A 20,847-nucleotide genomic window follows, 5' to 3' on the forward strand; every position below is an offset into this window, starting at 1 on the left:
TGCTTAGTATAAGTCGTGAACTGGAATAAAAATGATTCGTAACGAGTGAGTTGTTAACTCATTTATTGGGTCGTGATATAATTATGTAAAACCGATGTATTTATGTGTACACATTATCGATTTCGTAAAAGCTCGAGCTCTTGCCAATTTTATCATCGAATGATTTAAAAGTCCAAATTTAGCCGAATTCCCGAATTATTCACAGGTGTGTTTGTTCATCTCAAGTATCTTTTTAATTTAAATGTGAATATTTTTTCGAGAATCGTAAGCTCTCAGATTTTGCGAATATATTTCTTACAGCTCCCAACAGTGACTCAAAGTTAAAAGCTATCATATTTTCGATGCTTCAAATGTACAGAACGAGTGTTGTAAAACACTTATTACACGTTGGCATACTCAATTTTTCATCAAAATCTGCATTTCCTTACAAGATAATAAAATAGATAGTTGTTACTTTTATGTCAGTAAAATTGTTGAGTGTAAAAAATGTATTATTAAAAAGAAAGCGTCTGTGACTTTACGATGTGATTTCATGTCATTACAGACGTGTGTACGATCTAAGTTCACAAGTCATTTTTTTTGGCAAATCTTTGGTGCAGGAGGTGATATTGAGAGAATTGAAATGAATTTATACTTAAAACTCTTCCAACCCTTGATCAAAGGATTTAAATAACTTTCTTACCACTGCTGAATTTGGAAATACGTTCCTAAGCCATGTTGTTTGATAAAATCATGTGATGGTGGTAATTGCGCCAGAGAAAGTTTCGCACTTTTTGATAGTTTGTAAAAATGATGTAAGTGGGGTTGCCTGAGGTCATATTTAACGTCACCTTTTTAAAAAAAAAAAGCTGCAATATATTTTTATGCAAAACTTATTTCTTCTTTAGGTACATTGTCACGCACAAACGTATTCATACGTGTTTTGGCCATATATCATTTTTATTTATAAATTTCATGAATTCTGTATACAAATGTTGAAAAATGCAGATGTAGTATCACAAATACATGAATAAATCCAAGATACTGTTGATGTTAAAAAAACTTGACTGTAACTTTTCCTGCATTTGGTTTCCAAAGATATGCATATACAGGCATATAAGTACTGTTCCAGCAAAAATGATAAAGTTATGGGAAGGTCCGCATCTTAGCCAATAATAACTGCATTTTTGAAAACTGTGATATTTTTTCTTTTGCACATTGTACAGTAACAATACCAACATCTTAATTTACTTTCAGTTTCTCAATATTAACTTCTTTGCTTTTTTGAACCAAATATCAAATAAAATAATAAAATTTAGGTATTTAATAGAGTAATGGCACTCGACTGGAATCGATGACTGATTGGAAATAAAAATATGTTTCAAATAATAAATTAAAAAATTTTTTTTACTAATTTACTTGAAATTTAGTTACAACATAACTTCATGTTTTGTACGTAATAAAAAAATAATATTCAGGTATACTTAAATACAATTTTTTTGAAAAAAAAAAAAAAAAAAAAAAAAAAAAACACTGTGGTTATATGTGAGCACCCCGAGGCTATAGAACCCGACGTAACAGTAAATTTATTGTAATAATTATTTATTATAAACTAATAAAGTGAAAACGCCTTTTTTAATACAGTAAGTTAATAATTTTTTCAACTAAATAAGAATTAGAACACTATCTGTATCATAGGAATGAAAATCGGAAAAATGATATGTTCGAGTGATCATATTTCGGACAATTTTAAACCACAAAATTTTTTCTGTGTAGCAATTTCTGTACCTACATTCGACCAAAAATAAAATTATGGACAAGAAAGAAAAAAATTTAGTGCAAAATATATTTTCCTTTCCGAGATATATTGAAAAATTGAAAGGGTTACATTTTCACCCCTATTTCCAATTTCTACCCTCTACTTAAATTGCACTCAGTGATTTTTTTCTTCTTACATGATCTCTGGACTACTGGCAATAAAAACCCGTGAACTTTTTCGTTCCTTTTTATAAGACATAATCAATAGTCTATATTCTAAAAGTCCTTCACTGTAGTTACTAAAATATTAAAAAAAATTGTTTTAACAAAAGTTTATGATTGTAAAATATGGTTATAAAAGCATCATTATTTATTAAAAATAATATTTCTTACTTCTTTTCTACTCAGTCCATATATTTCCTAATGATTATGAAAAAACTGAATCTAGCTCAAAAAAATCATTTAGCTATATTAAACGCTTGGTATTAATTAAAGGAAACATTGTGACCCACTGTCTAATACGTATGGTCTAGGAATAAGTTTTTCTTTTAAACCAGATAAAAAATTGGTACGGGAAGGTACAGGGTCGGTCTGTTCAAGAAAACACAGAAATTATGTTTCAAAAGACATGATTTAATGTTTGATATTCAACTTGGTTTACAATTAACAAAAACTCAAAACATGGTACAAATAAAAATAGTACGTTGAATACAGACAGGAAATTCCCAAAAGAGAAAATACGTGAACTCACGAACAAACTAACAGTCTGAATAATTCATGAAACATGAGAACCAAAGCGCTGCATATGAAAACTTTAACATGGCCATTTCCTATGGCAATAACCTCTCAACGAAATTTCTATAGTGTATGGAGAGAAAGATTTCTTGCAGCCATTATGCAGTCTTAACGCTATAAAGCCGAGATATACATATAGGGTATATGTGTATAAATATTACACACGATAGTGCGCCACGAAAAGTGATTAGGCGAACGTGTTGCGTGCGGACGAAGAACACGTATACACACACGTGCATAATACATACGTATTTTAGTATCCTCTATATCCATGGATGTGTGTATGTATTTATGTTTGATTCCTCCAGTCCTGCATTCGTTGGATCCCTCGACTCCTATTGTTCTACATATGCAAACTGTACTGCGCATAATGGGCACACATTGACGACTATTCATAGTATACAGTAGGGCGCTATCGAAATTTACTTGCCCGGTGCCACATGGCCATTCTACTCAGATTTTATTGATTGTTTTGTGTGTCTATTTACAAAGTCCTGAAAAAGAAAATAGGGTTTCGGAATTAATTGCTGTTTTACCGTAATGATTCTTCATAAAGATTTTTATAGTATGGCCTGGATGTAGGTCGAGCTTCTCAATTTTAGACAATTTTTCATCGAAAGCTACTTTTTTCGTTAGATACGTTATCGTTTCAAACGTTTTCGAAACTTTTGTTGTACTTTGATAAAAAAAATGCTAAATTATCACGGATTGACTAAACTGTTCCACAGCGTAGAAGTAAAAGTGTTACTATTTCCTGATCTCAATGAATGAGAGGAAAATCATCGCATTATACTTTAATATACATCTCATTGGTTCAAATTTTATGATTCAGAATTATCAAACTCATAAAGACATTACTCTTGATTTTAGTAAAATAGTTTAGTCTTGAAAATTTTGATTCGTTGTTTTTTAAGAAAAAATTACAAAAAAAGAGGATGATTTTGAAAATCAAAAAATATAACAATAAATATAAACTCATTATGTATACAAACCTTAAGGAAGTTCAATGATTTTCCTAAAATGCAGAGAAAGTAGTGAAACTTTCAACAATAATTATTCAGTGTAAGGAAACTGTATGAAGTTTTAAAATATTTTCAACCAAAAATATTTGAATTGATAAAATTTTAACTTCTAATCCAAGCTCTTAAGGATATCAATAAATTAAGGCTTGTTTTTAATTAATAAAAAAAATTTATGGTTAAAAATATTGGAAAAACTCATAGTTTCCTGACATTTTTAATAGTTATTATTAAAAGTTTTATTGTATTCTCTGCATTTTTAGAGAATTGGTTTCCAATTTCAAAATAACTATCTAAATATTTGTGCAAGTTGTACTAAAAAAAAAAAAAAAAAACAATAGGGGTTCTTTTAAACAGATAATTTCTTTTATAAAATTAAGTCTCTTGAAATTTATACAAAAATTCAAATTTAATACAAATATCTTGACAAAATTTCATTAAACTGTTGTGCATAGTTTTAAAGTTTTGCATTGTCATTGTCATCAGGAAATTGTACTAAAAAAAAATCATGAGTAATCATAATGCTTCAAAATAAAAAATGAAGCTATTTTTGCGTTATTTAAGATTATTTGTTTAAAAAATCAAACAAACGTTTTTTCGCTACAAAAAAGCCAGTAAATCATTACTTGGATATCAAATGATTGTATCAACAATTAATATAGTACAATAAAGTCAAAATATCTAAGCCCTAGATAATTAAAATTAGTTAGGCGGTTCCCAAGATCCAATCGATTAGACTATGCACACACGAAAATTACACAGACGTACGTTTTCCCAAGACTTGTCTTGATCTACTAAATTATAAAAACAAATCTAACATTCTCTCAAGAAATCTTTATTTTCAACTGATGTAAAAATTGTTCCAGCTGTACGAGCCAGAACTTTTACGAACAATCAAACTGTTAAAGCTCTGAGTAAGAGTCAAGTAAAAAAAAAAAGAAATTGATTTCTAAATTATCCGAATTTTCAACCAAAAACGTATCAATAAATAAATCATCATCATACACAAGGCTATGTGAAAAAATGCAATGCCAATCAAACGGTTACATTTCAGGAGGACTGGCGAGCGCAAGTACGTGGCTTAGAACGGATCGCCTCGGCGTTGCGGACCCCCTCGGCTTTAACAACTCTAGAGCCCAGGCTTGGCTCGTTACTACTTGCTGTGCTAGGCTGCGAGAGATGCTGCCGCGTCGCCGCTGCTGGTCTCGCTGTGGCCAGGGTATAGTGTGTCTCCTTTATTTGCGTTTGTTTATTTGTTCTTTCATCAGACAAAGTGTCTAGTAACAATCATTAATGTATATCTAGCTGTTTACGCGTGTTTCTTCAATGTTTTACACTTGAGATTGCTATAAGAAGTAGAGTGAAGTAATTATTTATGTATTGCGATGTTTTGAAATGATAAATTATCCATCTAAGCAAGCTCAAAAATGTATTTTTTACGATAATTAATCTGATTAAACATAGTGTAACAAAATAATGTATCTCTCGTGTATTTACAAGGTGGTACTGGCAGGGGTGTCCGAGGAAGCTTTGAAGAATCGACTGCCGCTAATCTCTTGGGGTCTGGCACGTCACGGTGGTCCGAATGCAGCTCAGCTGGCCAGGCTGACAATGCTACGAGTAGGGGCTGGCCTCTTTCTCGAAAAGTTACTCCAGCCTCAGTGCATCGGTGCCAGGAATTCCAAGGTACGCTTAATCATGGTTCAATGAGGAACGAGAGATTTTTTTTTTTCTTTCGTGTGGGGCGCAATTTATTCATTCAACACTATAGAGTTGAACCACTTTTTCATTTCAACTCCTACCGATTAACAAGATGTTAAGAAAATAATTAATAATTTTTAAGTAGATTAAGAAAAATGTTATCAGTACCAAATGAGCCTTTTTCTTGCCATATGAAACAATACGTATATTATATGTTAATAGTATAATTGAAGTATAATCAGCAGTAGAGAGGAATGCTAAGAAGTGATTTTTAATAAAATGTTCTTAAAATTAATACTAATGACTATTTTAAACTAATAATTTTGACATACAAAAAATTTATTTGCTTCGTGAGGACCTTTTTTCCACAATTCGATCGTTAATTCTTACGTTTTAATCGTTAATTTATTAAAAAAAAAAAAAAAAAAAAAAAAAAAAAAAAAAAAAAAAAAAAAAAAAAAAAAAAAAAAAAAAAAAAAAAAAAAAAAAAAAAAAAAAAATGAATTTGTTCACAGTTTTTGTATGAAAACAAGTCCAAAAGAAAAAATTGGACGTAAATCACCTCAACGGCGTACCATCAACTTTACCCGTCAAGTTTTAGCCTAGGCGAGCGTAATCACTGTTCTAAACCCATCCCACATTTTTCCATGTGCAATTAATCGAGCACTCAATGATTCGTCTGAATTAATTCTTCTTTAAAAGTTCCTCGTGGCGTTCAAATGACGCTTTCATTCGATCCCACCAATGATAAATGCAAACTGCCAATTGACCTATAACCATTCTTGCCATTAACTTGATTGTTTTTTTTTTCTGTTCCCTATCCACAGACGCGGGAAAACACGCTGCAGCTACTCATCTTCTCACTAGTCACGTTTCCCAGCACCGAGTTCAAGGTAAAGTCCGCGATCGACAAGGTCGTCACTATGGTCGGCGATCGCCGTAAGAGAGTGCGACACTCGGCCCTCGACACTCTGGCGATACTCTCCCAAATTTACGACTCGGAGGTAAAAATTGACAGAAATTTTGTATCAGTACGAGTGAATGGAATTTTTCTAACTTGAGAGTGATCCATATTTTGTTCGAAGGATATACTGGAAGCGAGCAAGCGGTACACGAAGGGTAAACCGGATGGGCCAATGATCCACGCGGCTATCAAGACTCGGCTCTCTCGGAAACTGTTGCCGAACGTGTCGTCGGATGGACTCGTTGTTTACGGACTCCAAATATCGTCGAATTCGCAATACACCGGTCAGTTACGAATCAAGTGATTACTCATACATTGTTTGACAAGATATACATATATAGTCTACTTTTGCTTATTTTTCATGTCATAGGAGCTGATGTGGAGTGGATAGTCGCTGGCAGTGGGTCAGTTTCGCCGGGAACGGGTCGTACGCGCGGACAGCTTATTATGATGTCGAAAAGGGAAAATGACGAGAGTGAACTGTAATTACGAAACGTTTTAATATTTGATCGAATTGTTAAATATTTTATACTGGTTCGTCGGTTTTATTTTATTTTTTTAAGTTTTAAAGCATGTTTTAAATATTATTGAGACTGAAAAAAATGTTGTTAAAAGGTATTGAAATTAATCAATTAAAATAAGTAAAATTGTAATTAGTTACACTTGAACTTCATGGTAAAAAAAAAAAATCATACGTACAACGTATAAAAATTCACACACATTATTACGTATTTATATTTACGTTTATAGCTTATATTTTGCGCATTTTTCATCCCCTGTATTTTTCAAAAAGTATTGATAAATCAAACGATGAAAGTTATTAAATGTTAACTACGTTTATTTTACAGGAAATATGACTAGTATAGTAATTTTTGCCGTAAATCTATAGTAACGTTGAAATGTGCTAGTTACAAGAAATTTTACCCTATATAAATGAGTATGTTTCACTTTTTACTGGAGTAATTTTTGTCGCAATTTCACTGTGAAAATTTTTGTATTTGGACAATGTGACCTAAAATAACCATAATTTTACGGTAAATAATACTGTACTTATTTTTTACGGATACTGATAACTAAGTTAACTAAAAAGATATATTCAAAAATCTTTGCAGTTTCTTCTGTGTAAATCTTTAATCGGTAACAATAGGGATCTGAGACATTACGTTTTCACAACACACATGAAACATTTCTCAGTAAAAAATTTCATCGTGTTGAACATTGGAACAATATTGATTTTTCTAAAAATAATCGCATTATTAAATATATTATGCCAGATGACTTTTCACTTTTGTCACAGAACCGACTACGCAAAGAAGCCGAAAGCCCGACCGTCGAGCGAGCGCAGTTTGTCAAGTGGGCTCGAGAAGGACGAGAGAACGTCGTCGTGGAAACTTTTACCCCAAACGGACGAGGTAATGAATCCAAAGATTACTACTCGGTCGAAAGAAAATTACCTTTTCACAAATTCCTTCTAAATAATTTGAGAGTTCCTCCCATACGCACATATATACTTCCAAACTCGCACTTGCCACTATGAGCGGCAAACTTCATGGCACCGATTACGCGGGCGTTTATTTTTCATGTTTTACACGCGTATCAAAGTTGCCGCGCCCTCGTTATCACTATTTAATGTTCGATTTCATACTCGGTTACATTTTCAAAAAATCATCGAAACAACATGTCATTGTACCTCCGGTGAAAACCCATCACTATTCCCATATATACTCAGACAAAACGATAGGTTAACCAAATACCCAACGCCACACACCCCTGTACAGCATCGTAAACAATACAGCGAGAGAGATGCAGTTGGTTCAACGCAATCGAATGAAAATTGGCCTGTTTGTTTCAGAATGACAAGCCCCGCAGGAAGGTAGACCGCGCCTCCAAGTCGGCCGATGTATCCAAAGGTACACATACACACAAGCCAATCTCAAACCCCAGGTGGACGTCAAGTTGAATTGACATGTCAATATCTCTTCCTCAGCTCACACCCCGGCGTTCGAGCTCCACAGCAACCAAGTGCTCGAGGAGGAGGAGGAGGAGGAGGACAGAACTCGCGAGCCCTACTCAACCCCCAAGCGAAGACTCGAGGGCCCGAGTCCCAATGGCGAACCCGTGAAGCCCGCGTCCACGGACGAGTCGTCCACTCAGGTGGGAATCGAATGTTAACGCAGTCCTATTTTGTACCACTCCTGTTCCTTTCAGGGACGAGTCAGCAGCAGCGCACCCCCACCGAGGCACGAGTCCCGGATCCCGGTCTACATGGGCACGAAAGCCGCTTCTCCCGAATCATCGAACAAGGACAGCTGCTGGTCGGAGGACGCGTTGCGCCCCAACGCCAACAGGTGGTTGACGACACAGGGACCAAATTTCTCCTTTCAAGGACTAACATTTCGTTAACTTTGAATTTTATTTTCAGCAGCTATCCAAGAATGCTCCAGAAGCGGAGTTGGGACGCGGGGAAGAGCGCAGCTCCTCGGACGAGCTACACGATAAGCTACGCGTACCCGGGCAGGTATGTGCACCCGCGGTACAAGGACTCGTGCGAGGAAGCGAGGAACGACCCGGTGCTCCAGGTGAGGCGAACTGGTTACCGTAGATTTTTTCGCTCGAGGAAGCACGTGTGTCAAGGACGTGTGGTTGTTTGCTTTCAGAAGTGCCGGGAGAAGCCAAAGGGTGGGTTCAGGGAGAATCAGCGGGTGTTCAGCTACGAGAAACTGAATAGGGGTGTAGACGACGGGGCGAGGCATCCCCGGGGTTTCGACGAGTCCTCAGCATATCGGTACACGTCGAGAACCTGCACGGAAACGTAAGGAGGTTGTTTTACTTGTTTGTTTATTTTTCATTTCTTCTCGTGCGTTTAATGCACGCGGATTTGTGGTTTCAGGTACGAAACGATATACCAGAGGCAGCGCCGGTTGAAGGAGAGCCGAGGCTTGGCACCCGTTGTTCCCTTGTACGGCCATGCCTACGAGGGCTATAACGTTGCAGACGTGAAATTTCCCGTTGAAAGGGTTAGTGTCGGGATGGTACGTTGGAAAACGCCTTTTGTCTGGCACATTGGCAAAGCGGGTCAAAGTTACCCATGACTTGTATAACAATATTGTCGTGAATTCGAATTGGAAATTGCGAACTTTGACCCGCTCCATCTTTGTTGGTTATGGTTTATGTAGAACAGGAAAAATATTCCACGTAACTGACAAAGTAGGCTTGAAAGTTTTGGATTTCAATGCGAGTTCCAGAGTAATCCATTTGTTGGTTCTCAGGTCAAAGGTACCAGCAGAACTCAGGCCGAGTCTAGTCCACAGAAGAGAAACGCGTTCGCGACGCCGTTCGACCAGTCGACAATGGCAATGTGAGTATATAACGGAACTCTATAATTTGTCTCTCTTTGTCTTTCCCCGGCTATTGTGCATAGCTCTTTGAGTCAAAGATCATCGATGGACTACACGGTTTTTTGCATAAAATGTTTGCAGAGCTCGGCAGGTCTTTGCAGCAGTGCACTTTTTTTGAACAAAATTTACGAACGGACTCGCGTGTCGATGATAAGGCAATGGCACGTCATACGACTAAACCATCGTTTTTAAGAATGGCCAAGCGCCGCACTCTCCGAAATTACGCTTTCATATTGGAGGACGTACCCATCTTTTCATAGTTTTAGACGAGTATTCCATTCAAAAGCGTTATCGGTGCTCCAACGAGTTATCGAATGTGGACTCGGCTCAACACGCGTGTCTTGAAAAATCGCTATTGTATACCGTCACAGGTTCTCGACGAAAAGAACAGAAGACCATCGCCCACATCGCGATCAATATCGATTTTTCTCTTTTTCCTCTTCCGTATATGTACAGCTCGCGATAAGTACAACACTGCAGTGCGACTGTTGTGCGTGTGCGGATGCGGGACACACTTGCGTGTTCCACCCTACGGTGTATTATAGGGCGTTACTCCTCCGCTCCTTTTCGCTGAATATTTCAAGTTCATGTCGATCCCCGTCTCGTTTGCCGTGCATGTGTTGTCTATTATATACCCATTATAAGGTGTACCCGTTCGATCAACCGTTTTTTCATCCCCGTTCGAATACGAAGTCGAACGGCGTATTTAAAAATTAAAAACTTAATGGCCATCCGTGCTACTTGACGGGTTTTCTAGGTAAAACAGGGTTTTCCGCTTATCGTCGAAACTTGACGCTGATTCTTTTCCCAATAGCTCGTATGGCCTGTATCGATGCGAGGCGGTACGTTTTTGCGATAACGTTCGAGGAACCTGTTCCAAAATCCCAGTTTTTCACGCTTTTCTTTGTATGGCAACAAATTGTTCCGGTGAAGTGGTTTTACGTATACATCCAGGGCTGCATTTTCCATTAGTCACTTCGGCAATGCATCGAGTCACGAAAATACGAACTCTTTGAAAGAAGAGCTTTCCAGTTTGATGAGAATCGTGACTCGTTGCATTCAGGTGACTGTCCTAAATTATGGGGAAAAAAAAAAATCGCATGCGTTGTCGGTCATCTCTTACCAACGTTATCGTTGGAACTATGACAGTATGTACTATGAATAAAAGAGAAACGCCTATTTGTAGTGAAACAAAAAAACTCCATGTTATAGATTATGCAGGAGACACGAGTGAGTGGACACGACGTTCGTGCGTCTCTTTGGCCTAAATTTGAGGCATCGCAAGTATTGAGGTCACCGAAATACGAACACGAGCTCCCTTTCCCTCTATACTGCGATCGCGACGATTGCGTAGCTTAATATAACGTGCCTGCGTACCAACGTGTATTATCGATCCTGATGGTTTTCCATGATGTTGTTAACGTGAACGTGCCGGTATTCGTTTCGGTGGGATAAAATCGACCGTTCCGATTTTTTTTATTCTTCTTTTTTTTTTGCGCAATTTCTTTTTTCTCCTTTCGAGCTAAATATGTCTGGCTTTTGGTCAGACTTGCTGCTGAATTTTTCATGTGACAGGCCAAAGTCGAGTGGCGTGTGTGTGTGTGTTTAAGAATTCAGGTGGTATTTTTCTCAAGGATATGCGGTGTCTAATGCCTCGCGCGTGAAGAAGCTCAAGCAACCCCCGCAAACTGGTAGTAATTCGTACTACGTATTGTTCCAGTTGGTTTATCAGTGTCGATTCCTCTAAAATTGTATTTTTCTATCTAGTCGTTTTCCAATAGAAGAATTGTTTTTTTTGTCTTTAAGTTACTATACATAGCTGTCCATACGTTGTCTACCATGCCAAAAATATCAATGCTGAAATCAGTCGTAAATTACATCGTTGATTCTGCATTGGTCCCATGTTGAATCTATGTTGATGATGCAGTGTTGAATCGGCATTGATTCAAGTTGATATTAGTGGTTGACTTCAAAATAATGCTTTTGTTATGTTAACAATTTAAATAAACATTTTTAAAGATGATAACTTCACTACTGTCAAGTAGAAAATAAATCAACGTTGATTTAGTGCTAAATCAGCATTGATGCAACATGAGATCAACGCAGAACCAACGATGTAATTTACGACTTATTTCAGCGTTGATGTAGCATTGATATTTTTGATATTTTTGTTTTTCAGCCCTTGTAAGTCATTCTGTGAGTCTATATAACTAATTCTCTATACTTTACTACTTGCTTCTATTGTGTCTAAATCTAAATACATCCCTGCGACAAAAAAAAGTCAATACCTTTGTCTCCTTTTTTATTTTCTCCTGTATTTTTTTTGTTCTGTTATAATTATTTTTTTTATTATTCATTTTTTTCTATCTAACCTAGGAATTAATTCTCTTTATTTATTTTTAGTTGTTAACGAAAAATTTGTTTCTAAATTTCTGTTTTGTATAATTATTTCTATGTTCGTCACTTCGCTCATGCTAACGATCGGTGTTAAGTTTCTGTTACTCTTTCGAACTTCGTAATTGAGTTTTTATTTGCAGTTCTGCCTCTTTATTTCTCTTGTCTTTATGTCTGTTTTGATTTGTTAAAAAAGTGATTTTATAAAATGAGCTTTGAGCACTGATAAATAGAAAACATTGACTCTGTCAAAAATATAATTAAAGTTTTACGCTTTAGACTCAAAAAACCCATTTTGGTGGATTTGTGAAAAAGTCACCTTTTGGGATCGAAGTGAAAATAAAACCAACCCCTACGCGAAGTTCGTAGCAAGCAAGCATACATTTTTCACGCTAAAGGGTGATCAGTTTTTCCGAGTGCGTACAAACGGTGGTTAGCAATAGAGGGGTGCACTATAGATCGCAAATATACCTTATCTCGATTGTCCGGCGGAGGGTAATCAAGGGTGGAGTCATGCATGTACACTTGTTTAGGCGGCTGACCATGTTTTTATTATTTTGGTATCGAGGACTTTCTGGAAAATCGGTATTCAGCGTTTGCTGGAACGAGGTATTGGCCACCATTAATGTAAACGGCTAAAACGGATTAGTCGGTATTGTAACCAAGAGAATTTCCTATAGTTTGAGACAATCGTGAATACAAAATAGCTGTTTAGAAAATCAAAGAAATTTGAATTTCCGATCGATCATCGATCAAACCGGTTAGCCTAATCAAATCAGTGTCAAAATATCAATCCATTCTCGCATACCACCACTCTTGAACGGATTTCTTGAACAAAAAAACTGCAAACCATTGGTGCACGCCTGAATTCTACCCCGTCACGTTTTCGTTTAAGAAAATTACCCACCTCCTCTTTTCACCATCGTACTCATTGCACAAAAGACCACCCCACGTCTTGCCTTCGATCAAATTTCTGCCCTGTATAATTGTACTTTTTGCATTTAACGCTGCCGCACACCTTCAGCTCGGCTCACGTTGCATGGATCGAACGTCGGTGCGTAAACATTAGTAGAGGCTCGCAGAGTTGCGTGCACCTATAGTTCGACTGTCTACGCGCATATGCGCAACTGAATAATTTAAAGGACATTACGGAAGGATACACCCATTCGTGCCTGGTGTGCGAAAGGGGGAGTGCACGCAGTGGGGGGAGGTTGATGTGCAGTGGGTGCCACTAATGTATGAGCAAAGAATGAAAATTGCCTTTTAATATTTCAAGCACCATGTGTCGAGAGTTTCGCGTTGATCGAGGATTCGGAGGGCGTGATTTTATTTGCCTGTACTTACAGTTGGCGTACAAAGTTGGGTAATTTCATTCGACGCATAAAGTGTTGCTTCGATTACTCAATCGGTCGACACTTTTGTTGAGAGTAATCGTATTAATGACGACTGCGAATTCATGAAATATTGTTGTAATTAACCATTTTTTAAAAATTTTTTATCAAGACACGGTGATTATAATAAGGTAAACCTTCAACACGTACCCCATGTTAAACATTCATACACATACCCTCACGTACATATGGGTGGGTGTATCTCTTTCTCTCTCTTATCCTTCGTCCTTTTCTCTCAGGCACTTCCAGCCCTACTCGACTAATGGTCACAGTGGCAGCGCTTATGGAGCGAACCAGGCACGAGCCGACCGTACCGGCGGGTTGTCAGTACAGTCGTGCGTGTCGAGCCGGCCGGTCTGCTCCTCGACGATTCAACCCTTATCGAACGACTTTGGTTCTTTTTTTTTTTTTTTTTTTCGGTGCTATTAGAGCGTGCGCGCAATGTAAAGAGTTGGACGGTGTGTTTGCGTTGGCACGCAAGTTTCGCTGGTATATGTATGGTTTGAATGTGTTTTCACGCGTACGCGAGAATTTTCACTACATTGCACGTTACTGCGATAACCATTTTTTTTTTTTTCGGCTCAGTGCTTGTAATACAAGCGAGTATTTAGCCAAGTGAACCCATAATTTTATAGAAAAGTATCCATTAATCATACGTATAAATAATCTTGATTGTCTGCTTAAGTTGGTTATTATTATTTGTTCGACCTTCACCTTTTTTTTTGTTTTTCCGCGGTAAATGAGCATACCTGGAGGAGCAATGAAAATAAATAGTATCGATTTTTCATTACGAGTCTCCAACACAAGTTGCGCAGCAAGCGTTTATGAGACTAGTTCAATAACGAAAACTGTTTTGTTACGTGATTGCTCGAGGAGTACTATGTTATTTTCGGTCTGTTTCTCAGTTCCCTAGAAATTAAAAATGGTAGGCACGTTACAAAAGGCTTCTACATTTTTTTTTTAACTTTAGAAGCCAAAACTTACACGGTTTCGTGATCAAAGTGTATGTATTTTCCAAGGGTTATCGCCGAAAGGAATCATACATCCAACCGATCGATAGCACACCTACGTAAAAAAAGTAACGCAACGGAAAAGCGTAAAAGAGAAATGAATTGTAAAATAAACACGACCATTCCATCATTCGTCCCGTACCTACCGGTAAACCAATTTCTGACACGTGTTTACGTGACCAGGCGAACTTGTATGCCTTACGTAAGAGTTCACTGATCGACTCCTACCCCCAATGAATTATTCATAAAAAAAAAGTTACACAACCATCGGATCTCCCTGAAAAGTTAGCTCAAAGTCGCAACAATCGTACGATCAACGGCTTTGACGATAACCTTGGCTATACAAAAATTGTACTCTCAATATTGTAAGTAGTGATAGATTCTGGTTATCGCGTGAAAATCACAAAGCTATAGAATTCAACATCCATGAGAATTGAGGGTGATTATATTTTCATACTCGAGCACTCCGTCCGTCACTTTACACCTCGCAATTAATAATCAACTCTCAGTGAATTTGATAAAAACCGGTGGATCGAAGAGAAGAGCAAAAACATGCGTAGCAAAACTTCACCTGTATTGGTACTCTGCGATGATTTACCCTTAAAAACGACCCTGCCGACCTGTCTAACATGATCTTCAAGTACTGCATGTGGCCGGAATCGGCCAAGGATGGCCCGGATAAGGCTCTGATCAACGGCACGGCCCCACCACCGGCAAACGTGCTGAAGCCAGGACGAAGCTCGGCCCAGGTAGCCGAGAGCTTCCTCGGCTGCTGTCCTTGTGCCTTTAGGTGCCGCAGGCCCGTTGGGGTGGATCAGGTCGACGATGGTGCTTCCAGTCTCGTCTCCCCGCGGGAGCCCTGCACGCCTGTCATTGCCATCCGGCTCAATGGCAGCGCCAATACTACGTATGATTTTTTTTTTTTTTTTTTTTTTTCATTCTACAGGTGAAAATGTTGTCGCTGATGGGAGCTTTGACGAAAAAAGAGCTTTGCACATTCGCGTACTGCTGAGAGAAATGAAAAAGTTTAGTTTCATCCGTATACAGTAGTTGTGTGTTATTAATGTCGAGGTGAGGCATTATCAGTATTACAGCTGTGGTACCACTGTAAGACACTATAGTCATAAAAAAGTACAATTTATTGCGTTTACTACAGAAGATCCCCCATAAATGGAGAACAAAATTTACTGTACTTGTATTCATTTCTCTCAATACTTAGATAATAAATGTGATTAAGTGTATTTAAAATGTGTATTACTTATATTTTTGTCGGTAGTTAAAAATGCCCGTTACAATGTTCCAGTGGTAAAGAAAATATTCAGCGTCGCGAGGCAAACGGCAACAAACCACGTGTACTCAATGGTGGCAGCAAGTCAGCGACGACAATTTCTGCCTCTGATCGAGCCCCTTCACCCCGTCAAGGTGAGTAAAACTCGTTACACGTTATCTTCCTCTGCTTTTTTCATTTCGATGAACTTCACTACTTAATAGATGTCATATAGAGAGTGATCGATCGATTGATTAAAACGAATTTATTGTGCCATGGTCTTACATACCACATGATAATAAATGTAGAGTTTGTATAGTACAAGAGATTTAACAGCTTTTAATGTACAGCTTACAGAACCCAGAAAATATGTAGAATTTCAAAATTTGGGTGCAACTCCAATTGAAATTGTGTGATGTTAAGTACATTGAGTTTGGATCGTAATATTAGATACTTTTTAATCGCAATTAACTAACAAAAAAAAAAAGGATAAAAAATCTATGGTATCCCATTGACCATTCTGCCAAGGCGTTTTACAGATGAGCTAGTTAACTGTTTAACTAGTTCACTTTTCATTAATATCTTTACATCTATTTTTATTTTTTTGTCTCTGTACATACGTTTTTTTAATTTTTTTTTTTTACATTTATCACTTAATCTCTATAACTTACTTTGTCTGTACTTCAATCTTTATAGATGTATCTTTAATTTGTTATTACATACTTCAGTATTTACAAGTTAACGTTTGTCTCATTTTAGAATTATATTATTGTCTGTATATTTGTGTCTCGATTAGAGTAAAAATCTTTCAATTTTGTTCTTCTGGTGTTTTTTTTACTTAATTTTTATATCTTCTCTATCTATTTTCCCGTACTGTATGATATAAATATTTTATCTTAGCTTCTAATTTTATATTTCTACCAGTACTGAGTAAGTCACTCGATTACTTTTTTAAGTCTCTAAGATATTTTATATACGTACCGAAGTTAGTCCTGTCCATTGTAAAGTGTCATTGCGTGTCATTGCCTTAATTTAATGTCAAATTTCAATTATTTTTAACTCTGGAAGTCATACATATAATATAATCATTTTTAGTCTTCGTTTTTTGTTTTACAAGTTTCAATATTTATTGATAGTTATATGTTTCTGAGGATTTACTATTATTTCTAAAAAGTGCCTATATCTTTACTTTTTGATGTTTGTCTTAGAATATTTGTACCTATAGGTAATGTATTTCTAAATATTTTTTTTTTTTTTGATTAGTGAGTATCTATTTCTATTTATACATATAGAGAGATTTCAGTGTTATACGTTTCTTGATAGTCTCTACAGTTTCTAGCGATGTGCCCCTCTTCTTTACACAAAAAGCAAGTGAGTTTTTTAGCCGAAAAGTAGATGTGCCGAACTGTATTACCCGTGGACGCAGGTATAAACGCAGGGAGTTTATGCATTTCATTCTCTAAAATGAATATCTGCTTTCGGAAGCTTACTATGTATGAAAATTGTGAGCCAAGAACGCTACCTTTAATACTAAGTAGTGATTTTGGAGACTGTACTGATGCCTATTTTATTTAACTCCTGTATAATTAAGTACTCTGGTATAATAGGGCTGACATTGGAGATGATAACTCTTTGAGTCTTTGATATCGACGGTCTAATTGGTAAAATTAAATCTCCAATTTTAAATGTTTTGATTTCTGTGCATAGAAAGTTGGCGTCTTCGATTGTTTTAAGAAACATACATACTCTGGCCTGAGAAATGCGTGAAACGTGAGTGATGCTGGCTGGATTCATAACACCGGCGATTGCTTGAAAGTATTGAGCAATTGAAATATTGTCAACTGCATCTATGATTATACCTTGTTCTTCGGTGATAGCTGTAGTGGCTATACTTGCGTAGGATCGATTTTCTTGGTTACTAGTAACATCATTATTAGATCTAGCTTGGATAATTGCAGCTGATTCGGCAGCTTTTGTCTTCTTATCAGCACTAGAGATTGTATTGTGGCTACTATTCACAGAGTTAGCCGACCTCATGTTCAAATTTAGCTGGTTTAAATTGGTCATACCGCTAGATTTCTGTGTAGACATCTTTCGGTTATCTATGAAGTCCAACGAAAGGGACCTCCAACTTCTGTCTTATTGCAAGCTCGTAAAGCCTCAAGTAAAATTAAAAAAGGAGAGCCACTATTACCGTATGGAGGCATGACCTCACGGTCACGATGCGTTAGAACGAAAAAAACTTTTAAAATTTAGCTGTTCGTGTCACGCACGAGACTCCTATCTATAGTTAATGGGTTATGATTGTACAGTCTGATGCGTAAAAAAATTTTTGTTTTTTCTATGTTAAGCGTTTTTTTTACCTATAAACGTTCACTGCACCCTCATTAGGAAAAACAGAGTTGGCCCCTGATGATTACCTACAAGGACCACTATTTTATACATAGAATGATAAAACTTAAGCTTTCCTTTATCTTTAGTACCACTAATGATAAATTAAAAATCTACCAGCATGCAATTCTTCGCTATTTATATCGCAACAGGTATGTGTTTTTTTAATTTAGTCACGCCCGCATGCATACCTACAAATTATCAGACAATGCAAGGTGCTATGTTACACAAAAGCAAACAAAGAAACGCCAAAAAAAAAAAATGCAACAACAGTTACACGAGAGCACAAAGGAAACGGCCGTTGATGATACCATGGATAACTTTACGGGGACGTAAGAGGAGCATCGGCATCTATCGTCGAAGATTCCCTAACTCCCTTCATTTCTAATCTATAGTCTAATTGGACACTGTAATGGAGGATTGATCGTATCAATGTTTTTTGGACATCAAGTACACGTGAAAGAAAAAATATCTCGTGTGTCCAACCCTTTCACAGTTCTCCACACGTCAACCCGGTACACATAATATATCCGCGTCCCAACCCCATATATTACCAGTAGGTGCCACCCATAGCTCTTTCTCTCTCGTCCTCTCTATCTCGTCGTCGATCGAAAACGTTTGAACTGGAGCGGGAGGTTCTTAACCTCGACGTGAGGGCGACGAGTCCTGTCTGTGCCCACCCACGCGTCCATTTCCATCCACGTACATATAGGCTGCACCGAAGTGTATACATTCGAGCAACAGAATAAGCAATACTATATATAGGAGAGCCCTGCACATAACATGGGCTGACACTGCGCTGGTGTGCATCGGCCGGAGTCCTTTGGAGAGTATAGCCGTGCGGTTTGTGCATGCAGAGCGATAATCGATACTTTCGGCTGGGCCGTACACAAACTGCATTATGGGCCATGTTACCGAGCGTGTCCCTTGCAATCGGCGTCCTTTTCGACTTGTCTTCTTCCTTACTCGATTCCTTTTTTTTTTTTCCTACTCCGTTCAGCCGAGCGCATTATTGATAAGACCACGGCTTTGCCGATTTCGCTCGCGATCGATCGGCACACGCTCGCACATGCCATCGACCATAATGACTCCCGCGGAGCTTTTTACGGTGCATCGCGATCGTTTGCGAGTACACACGAGATAATGCTTGCCCTCTCTTTTATTCATAGCCACGTGGTACTGTTTGGTAGTGGGATCGTTTTTCTTCATTGGCGTTTGAGGCCGGCTTTTATACGTGTATTTTCATTGTTTGGGATGCGCCGAATAGTGTGATAAAGAAAAACAAAGAGATTTTTTTCTACTTACTCCATCATGAAACTATAACTTTGATATTTATATTCCTACAGAATTCAAATAAGTAAATCTGTACTAGAAATTTTGTAAAATCCGTGGCTTTGTAATTAGCTGTGAGCTACTTAACCTCATAACCTCTAAATCCAAACGTTTAATTTTTAACAAACCCTGAACTTAACTTCCGTGGTATATGTTTAACTACACTGCTTAAACTTGGTAGTCGTCTCAATCCAAGTTGTTGCCCTTACAGGCTCTAATTCCAAGCCTTTTATTTAATAATCTTCGGGTATTAACCTTGTGAAAGTCCATAAGTAAAGTACATGAATTGAGCCCCCCAACTCAGTACTCTTCTGAACTCGATCTTTAAACCTTAATAAATCGATTCACCTAAGCTCCATAATTTAATTATCTTTAAACTTGAGCCTTTACCCTTAACCTAACGAGCCTCGGTTTGTAAACTGAATGGTCTACATAATCTACAACTTGAAACTCAAAAAAACTTCTTAACATCATTTTTAATATTATAGCCACCTAACTTAAACTTATAACCCCATAACCCCGAATATAACTTTAGGCAGAGCTTAAGATTGAGGGTTAGAAGGTGACAGATAATTGGGTTATTGGTTAATTATTTAGTTTAAAAATCAAATTTACGTAATAGTAGAAAGAATTTCTTGAATTTAAGCTACATTAATCAACTGTTAATAAATGTGGATGTAAAAATAGACAAGTACTTAATCTTCAACAGTTAGTGAGTTGGTATTGGAGGTTACAAAAGAATATGGTTATGTCATCAAATGCATGTATATTAAGTATAAATGATGGTGACATAACTTTTAACGAGTACTTGTTTGTTGCTAATTGAAAACCATGAATTGCAGCTGATTAATTTTTATCCACTACACGTAACCCTTTCTATCAGTGATGAAAAATTTATAATCAAACTAAAAACTTATGATTCAAAAATAAAGCTATATGTAAATGCATGAACTTTAGGAAATGTCCACTATGAATCTTGATGGAAAGATTATTTTTATTGGAGGTCAGGTTAAAATGAATCGCATTTACGATAAATTTGACGCAAATGCGTACCTGGTACATTGTAAATACGATTCACGCAGTCATGGTTATAAATCATAAAAATCATCATTGGATCAAAAAAAGTTAAACTTCAAGGAAAACCCAAAAATTTCGATACAGAGTGTACTTGAAAAAATGAATCTAGAGTCGTGGTTTTAACCAATACGCATAAATAAAATTAATTCAGTTCGCAATTTCAGACGGCCCAGCATGTCGTATTAAATAAACGACTGTCAACTTCAATAATCCTTAATCAAATGACATACTTGCCGTATTTATAGAGCTAGTAACAAAATATGGCACGCAAGCTCATCGGTCAACTGTCGAGTTCTGAGAAAAAAAAGCTCCACTGTTTATCTATCCAGCGGTTGCGAACGAATGGATTCTTTATCAGACAGTGGAGTCGC

At 37.0% G+C, this 20,847-nt stretch overlaps 1 protein-coding gene across 1 annotated transcript in view; it reads left to right on the forward strand.

Moving 5' to 3' along the window:
- LOC106640538 (uncharacterized) overlaps nt 1–20,847 on the forward strand; it is a 39,072-nt gene that overhangs the window by 14,333 nt on the left and 3,892 nt on the right. The window contains 17 exon segments of the mRNA XM_089589963.1: nt 4,606–4,770; nt 5,052–5,237; nt 6,080–6,256; nt 6,338–6,500; nt 6,587–6,711; nt 7,530–7,628; nt 8,069–8,126; nt 8,204–8,370; nt 8,425–8,564; nt 8,639–8,795; nt 8,874–9,028; nt 9,107–9,233; nt 9,486–9,574; nt 13,639–13,753; nt 15,051–15,316; nt 15,713–15,831; nt 19,068–19,196. Coding sequence (XP_089446089.1) covers nt 4,606–4,770; nt 5,052–5,237; nt 6,080–6,256; nt 6,338–6,500; nt 6,587–6,711; nt 7,530–7,628; nt 8,069–8,126; nt 8,204–8,370; nt 8,425–8,564; nt 8,639–8,795; nt 8,874–9,028; nt 9,107–9,233; nt 9,486–9,574; nt 13,639–13,753; nt 15,051–15,316; nt 15,713–15,831; nt 19,068–19,196 — 2,437 coding nt within the window.

Source organism: Copidosoma floridanum, unplaced genomic scaffold (genome assembly GCF_036245765.1).
Source record: "Copidosoma floridanum isolate Cflo_tuat_1 unplaced genomic scaffold, Cflo_Japanese_pri ptg000001l, whole genome shotgun sequence".
NCBI lineage: Eukaryota > Metazoa > Arthropoda > Insecta > Hymenoptera > Encyrtidae > Copidosoma > Copidosoma floridanum.